General features: G+C 41.5%; 1 protein-coding gene across 1 annotated transcript; it reads right to left on the bottom strand.

Moving 5' to 3' along the window:
• Window positions 1-3,291: 3,291 nt before the first annotated feature.
• foxi1 (forkhead box i1) lies at window positions 3,292-4,716 on the bottom strand (the record flags this gene model as incomplete). Its single annotated transcript, XM_079293848.1, has 2 exons — window positions 3,292-3,815; window positions 4,119-4,716. The coding sequence occupies 2 exons, from the start codon at window positions 4,714-4,716 to the stop codon at window positions 3,292-3,294; spliced, it is 1,122 nt and encodes a 373-aa protein (XP_079149974.1).
• Window positions 4,717-7,870: the final 3,154 nt, after the last annotated feature.

Here is a 7,870-nt window from a genome sequence, read left to right on the forward strand (position 1 = left end):
GGAGCAGAGACAAGGTGGCCTGACTGATATTCATGAGGGCCGGCTAAATGTGCCCTTCAGGCACGGGGCACTGGAGCGCTACGTCTCTGAGAACTGAGAGGGCTGAATCGAACTTGGAAAGCAAGTGGATGTTCTTTGCTGTTTGCTCTGCATCTCTTTGAGTTTACAAAGTATTCAGATCTTTTACTTAAGCAAAGTAAAGTATAAGTAGCAATACCACATGTAGAAATACTCACACAAGTATGAGCATTAAACATTTTACTTACGCAATCATAATTAAACTATACTTAAAGCACCAAGAGTAAAAGTACACTTTATACAGAATGGACCATTAGAACAATATATAATTATTGGATTATAACTATGCATTAATATAAGCATCACTAATGTTGCAGTTGGTAAATGTGGGCCTTATTTTAAGTACTTAATATGCTGCAGGGTCACTTAACATGTAATAATAATACATGATAATGTATTAAATGATTATATTTGTAATTAATAATCTGAATCGACAAAGTAGCTAGCAACTAAAGCTGTCACATAAATGTAGTGGAGTAAAAGGTCGGCCACCAAAATGTATCAAGTAAAAAGCAGCATGAGATGGAAACACTCATATGAAATGAAATGAACTCAGTAACATTTCACAACTGTTTGATAGTTTTATATAATACTGAATTATTGTGTCCTGACAATTCCACTTTGAGTGAAAAAATTTGTGTTATTGAAGGATCAAGGAATGACAGTAATAAGAACTAAAAGGCTTCCGAAAGGCTTTAAACTCCATTCACTGGACGTGATGAGGATTTCAACAGAAAACTTGTTACTGTGAGAACCCGCTGCTGTATGACAAAAATCCTCTTTGTCTGATCCGTGGCCCTGCTCCACAGATAATAGAGCCAAATGTGGCCTGAGGGAGATAATTTGTTCCCAGATCTTCAGATGGCAATATTTTCATTTGAGCGCAGGAGGGGATCTCTTCAATTGCCAGCTTCCATTGTGTTCCAACAAGGGGCACGAAAGTCTTGTCAATTCATTTTTCTTTTATTCCAGACCACAGAGCGCCTGAGTGAATTCAATTATCAACCAATTAAGAGGTGTTTCCTTTTATTTACGGACGTTGATTCCGTGCGTATCCATATTGTCTGAAAATACGACGGGAGCCGGGTGTTAAATCACTTGAACATTTCCTCTGCATGGACTGCTTCATATTTTCTCCCCAATAGCAGGCTTTCTCTTGTGTCCCCGGGGTCACAAGCACAACAAAAGAGCATCATTGAACTCTCTCGACAATTGTTGAGCGGATGCTCTTCCAGAAGTACAACAAAACATGAAAAAAGAACCCACAAATCCCATTACCGGGATTCACACAGACACACACACGGAATAGCCGGCGTTTGGCGTGACAAGACTTTGTGAATAAATGGAGACAGGTGGAATATTCAGCAAACAGGTTAACATCAAACAGGCACAGTGATCAAATCCAGCCGCAGACAAAAAGCTGAACTTTTGAACCGTGTGGAAGTAAGTTAGAGGTCTGATTGCTTGATGAAAAGGAGCTATTAGAAGTGACAAGCGGAAAATGTCTCTGTCTTACACTTACAGCCACTTGACTTCAGATTTCCTGACAGGCTCTAAAGCAGGGGTCTCAAACTCCCGGCCCGCGGGCCAAATCCGGGCCTCTACGTCATTTTATGTTGCCCGCGAATCCGCCAGCAAAAACAAAAAAAGTAAAAAAAAAAATCTTTTTTTTCTTTTTTTTAAGTTAGACGAATAATAATAAAAATATCCCCATCGTCGAAATTATGAGATAGAAAGTCGAAGTTATTAGATAGAAAGTCATAACTAGAAAGTCATAATTCTGAGATAGAAAGTCAAAGTTATGAGATAGAAAGTCAAAAAGATGAGATAGAAAGTCAAAATTATGAGATAGAAAGTCAAAAAGATGAGATTGAAAGTCAAAATTATGAGATAGAAAGTCAAAAAGATGAGATAGAAAGTCAAAATTATGAGATAGAAAGTCAAAAAGATGAGATTGAGATTGACAGTCAAAATTATGAGATTGAAAATCAAAATTATGAGATTGAAAGTCAAAATTATGAGATTGACAATCAAAATTATGACATTGAAAGTCAAAAAGATGAGATTGAAAGTCAAAATTATGAAATATAAAGTCAAAATGATGAGATACTTAAACAGTTAGAAGCAGCTCTTTGACTGGTTACTGTACATTTAACATGGAAATGTATTGTGAGCACATTGAAGACTACTTTAAACTGTGAATGCAGAGAGTTATTTAACAATATGTTACGAGTAGTTACATTTACAACCGGCCCTTTGTGGGCAACCATGATGCTGATGTGGCCCGGAGTGAAAATGAGTTTGAGACCCCTGCTCTAAAGCATTTATAAAGCTTTTTAGCACTTTCTTGAAAACTATTGAGAACTTAATCAGAGTATTTGCCTTTCTTTGGGCCTGACTATATGAGAGACAGAAAGCACAGCATTGTCTCCAAAATATTGTAAATATATTTTATTAATATATAAATAATTGCCCATCAGATGGGTTAGTTACACAGTTATCATTCAGTGATGATAAAACGACTCCACTATCGACTCAGTGGGAATATTATAGGAACAAGCAATGGACTTTTAACAGGAAGAAATACCTTAAATGACTTCCAGACACATGTAATAAAATGTCTTGACTATTTAAAGTAGATATCAGTGCATGTCACACAGTCTCAAAGCGGCCTCGACTTTTATCTCCGATTTTGTTTTCATCTAACACTCGGATAAGTCTCGGAAAATGACACATAAGTCGAGAGTTAAAATAAATGACTTTTATTCAAACATCGACAAGTGTTTTAAAATAAAACAGAACACAATTCAGTCTAAAATACATGTCACATCTTATGAAAATAATTTCTGTACATAGGTGTCTTCTTCTTCTTTAAGACAGGTATTTTAAAAAAAGATAGGCGTCCATCAGCTCAAGGATAGATTTCCGTGGGCTCATTCGTGAATTTATTTTACAAATAAAACATGTTTGTTGCACTTGTATGGACAAACCATAATAGAGAATTGGCAGTTTGTGTTTCCATTTACACTGAAATATATTTTTAGGAAGGGTTGTTGTGAAAAGAAATACCAGTTCATTTGCAGTGCTACAAAGAGGCCTATAGACCACAACATGAGTGATAATGAATAACAGCAGGTCACTAAAGAAGTGTAAAGGCTAACATTGAGTGATGACTTCTCGGTCAGCAGCACAGCACTGACACAGACAGACAGTCTACACCTCTGTTCCTTCCCGGCTGTATATCAGGTTGTTCACACTGAAATGGTTGGAGAGGCTCTGTACTGATGTGTAATAGTTCATTCTGTTGTTGTCAGAGTTCAGAGGAGAGATTAAAGTGGGCGAGTAGGAGCCCAGTCCGGACATGCCCTCTCTGGTCTGAGACAGTCCCCCGAGGTGCGCGGAGCCGTAGTCCCGCTCCGCGCCCCGCGAGCCCTCGGTACCGCTGCTGCTGCTGCTGCCCGCCAGCAGCGAGTTCACGCTGGACACGAAATTGCTGTAACACGGGCTGTGCTCCGCGGACGGAGACGGGGACGACTTGGGCTCCGTGGAGGCCGGGGATCCGTGCAGGCTGGGCGGGGAGGAACTCAGGAGGCTGGTGGTGTCGGAGAGCTTGTCTTCGGACTTGACGGTGGTGTCAGCCCCGTTTATGTCAGCTCTCCTTTTTCTCTTCCTCCTGAAGTTCCCGTTGTCGAACATCTTCTCGCAGTTGGGGTCCAGCGTCCAGTAATTTCCCTTACCTGGATGAGAGTAAAACAAATGAAGGGTTAAATATCGCTGACAACACTTTTAGTTCACATTCACATGCACACAAGTACATTGTCAATCTGGGGTTTCAGCTTGAAAATCTAATTTAACTGTCAGTGATCTGGAATTTCTTTATTAGTTCCAATATATAAAAAAAAAACAATAAAAGCAATTTTAGTTTGAGTTTGAGTTTTATCACAAAATAAAATCAGCATCAACATGCAGTCTATTCAAGCCAAGTCTTGACGCATGTTTCATAATCATATCTCACGCAGAAATACTTCATTGTGACTCACCGGGGTCATCCTCGTCCCGTGCCATTTTTTTGAAACAGTCGTTCAGTGACAGGTTGTGGCGGATTGAATTCTGCCATCCAGCTTTGCTCTTCTTGTAGAACGGGAAGTTTTCAGCGACATACTGATAGATCTGGCTGAGAGTCAACTTTTTGTCTTGGGCGTTCTGTATGGCCATCGCTATCAGCGCTGAGTAGGAATAAGGTGGTCTGACCATCTTGAAGAGTTCCTGCTGGCTGGATATGGACAGCCACCCCAGATCTGCCCCACCAAACCCGGTGGGAGGCGGTAAGAACTGCCTCTGGTTCGAGCCGTATCCCGACTGAATGTAGGACGTCCCGTTGTTCCCGGGGAGGTAAGGAGAGGAGTTGATGCTGGGTGCGTTCAGCCATAGGTACGGGTTCGCGGACGGGGAGGTGTACTCTCCGAGGCCGTAGCTAGTGGGGTGCGTCGGCGGCCTCTGCGGGTGATGGTGGTGGAGGTTCTGTTGGTACACTCCGTAGTTATCGCAGTACACGGCCATGTCCAGGAGCTCCTGAGCGCTGTGGTGCTGAATAGGGCTGGTCTGCTGGTTAGATGGTTGGTGTCCAAAAGCGTTCATAATCCGCACTAACCAGTATTCCCAAAGCCTACTTTCTCTCTTCTGTGTCTCTCCCTCAGGACTGAAGTCATCCTCAGAGGGAGGAGTATTTATGCGCGGCGCTACAGGTAGCCCATTGAAACTTTTGGGATGGTCACACCCCTCTTTTCTATCTGTATTGACCCAGATCTCCCTATCAATGAGCACCGATACTCCCTTTAACTCTCATGCTAAGCTTCGTGTTATTTTACTTGTCTCGTTAAGGCGCGTTAGTGACTTAGAACTTTTGTCCGTGCGTAAATACGCACTGGAGCGTGTGTTGGATAAGGCAAAGTAGGCGATATATTTAGAATTGTTTTTAAACAAAATAGTTTTTAAACAAAACCAAAGTACAAAGTAGAGCGATGGCACGATATGATTTAATAAATATGATAAAAAGTCGACCGAGTAAATATTTATCCATAACTCCAATGGGTCCAATATATGTTGGATGATTATTTTTGCGTGATCTTAGTTGTTAGGATTTAATGAGTCAAACTACAAGGTCCGTTTTGAACTCAAGTAGCGGAGATTTATTTGACAAACTTCAAGTATATCTGGCACATACAGGTCACCATCAATCTAATAGAAATGCAAGTCTAAAATACATTTTACCAGCTCTACGGATCAACAATGAATAAGGGTTGTAACAGCTTGGTACACATAGAATCAACTATGATCCACAAGTTGCTGCGCACTCATTGTCACCATGTCTGAACTTGTTGACTTTTCAGCAGGACAGTGTCAAACCTAAACAGCGAAGACCCGCGTGTGTTTGTCACAAGCCACCTTCCCTTGAAAGGAATTCGTTTGCAATAAACACTTCACAAGCGCCGAAAGTTTGGTGTCAACAAGTGACTCGTGGGAAAAACACCCCAGAAGGCTCCCAAATACAACAGATGAGATGTGCCTCGTCGGTACGAATTTTACTGCATACGGCAATTTAGAAAAATAATTCGCAATTTATTTTGTACATATTTGAGCTAATAAAGGCTAGACAGATGGGGATTTTAATTGTCTGGATCATTCAAATTGGAAGTAAAATGAGAAACTTTTAACAACTGTGTAACGTAAAATAAAAAAAAATGATATGAAAAATAAAATTACTGCATCCCTTAAACGTGTTACTTCAACGTTAGAATTAAAATCAAATAAACACCATGCAGGCCAATATACAGTTTGATAAACAGCGAGCATCTGGCCCTCCGGGAGCACATATCTGCTCCCAAAGACTTATTCTAATTGTACACATTGCAGTCAGAGGAACAACAGCAACTCTGATGGCAGTGCCGACCTCTGGCAGGCTAATGGTCCGAGTTTCGAATGAGAGGAAAGTAGAATAGGCGATAATAGCTTGCTGCCGGACTCTTGCACTAATCGGCACAACATTCCTCCTCTCCATGGCCTTGATGTAATTGTTTGGCTCCGAGGTGTTGTCCCGACCACAGGCTGTACAGCAGAGGCAGGCAGTGGACTCCATGGGGGAGATGTGGCATTTAACCCCCATATGAAAACAACACAACCTGTTAGGTGTCACACCCGGTACATCTAATTACTGCTGACTGGACACCTGCATCTGAAACGATGAGCCTTCTCAGCTTGACACTTGAATGTGCATACAGGACTTTTAAAATCGAATATATTATTTATTATCTTCAGCCAAAAATAAATTAATTTAAGTGCTAAAAACGTCTTTTTAAATGATGTTAACCATGGTTATGGAGTTGAGTATAGCAGCCATCAATCACAGCTTTTCTCTCCTATCTTTCCTCTCAGATTAAGTTCAGAGATGTCAAATGTGGCTCAACATGGCAACCTCAAGCCCCCGTGTCATTGTAAAGTAATAATTCAAACATGCTGACTGTGTGCATGTGTGAGTGGGGGGAGGGAGGGGGGGGGGGGGGTCTATTGTTGCTCTGCCATGTCTGTCTTCATCCCCTGTTTCCTCAAGCTTTCTGAGGTCATGGGAGCTTTTCTCGGGGAGATCAAGTCAATCACGGTTGGGGTCAGAGAGGCAGCGCTGAGCACCACAGGCCCCTTCAGGCTGAGACCAGAGAAACCCACTGCTGCAGGTGATGGACGAATCACCCAACATGTCTACTACTTCGCCATTTAGTATGTATCAGCACATTTTACTGCTGGGATAATAGCAAAACACTCGCTGGAATCAACAAAGACCCTCAGGGCCAATACGGTTGGTTTTCTGCATACAACCTTGGCCGTAACCATGTGGCCACATGAGTTTGACATCTGCGAACTGCTTATTGCTTTGGAGTAATTACCAGACTATTAGATGCACTTAAGGCCAATGGAATCAAGAGCGGGCCCAGATAAAGTCATTAATTCTGACTGTGGAAACAACATGATCCCGTTATGTAGCCAGGTCCTTCTCAGAGTCTCCCCCCAGTGGAGGAACAAAGCACAACAGACAACACCGTCTGAGTGCTAATTAATGCTGCAGCCTAGGATGCAGAGTGACGCGTGACGCTGAATACTGCTGAATAGGAGTTCACTCCTCAGCAGCTCCCACTGCACTGGAGATTAAAGACACTTGGAGTGTTGTGGTGGGGAACTTGGCAGGCGGAGAAACTGTCTGGCCTCAGAGCATCCTTCACTTCTCAACTCAAGGGTCGTTATTCTTTAAGATAGCAAAGACATATCCACTGCAAGACACATTTATAATAGGATCTCTAGCTGAGCTTTGCACTTTGCCTCAACCCACTTCAAGAGTCCAAAGGGGCAAATAACAGTTATTTATTTCAGAACAATGACTATGTTTCTGATGCAATGTTTCAAATTCATATGTTAAACCCACATGTAGCATGTGGCCAGAAATATACTTCTAAACAAGTAACAAATGAACAATAATACAAGTACCGATTAAGTTGAAGAGCATCTCCAGACATGTTTCGAGACATACACACATTTAGCTTGGAATGACAATTCATGTCTGTTTTTTTCAGACAAAAACAACAACAACAACAGTTAAACAACAAGAAAATGACATCTACTCTTTCTTCCTTATGGAAAAATCATAGAAATACAAAATGTCCCTGAAAAGCCAATTGCACTTGAGACTTCAAGTTCCCGCTTTACACGGTCACATATTGAACCAGAATTGGCTTCTAAACTAGTT

This window comes from Melanostigma gelatinosum, assembly GCF_949748355.1.
Source record: "Melanostigma gelatinosum genome assembly, chromosome: 21".
Taxonomy (NCBI): domain Eukaryota; kingdom Metazoa; phylum Chordata; class Actinopteri; order Perciformes; family Zoarcidae; genus Melanostigma; species Melanostigma gelatinosum.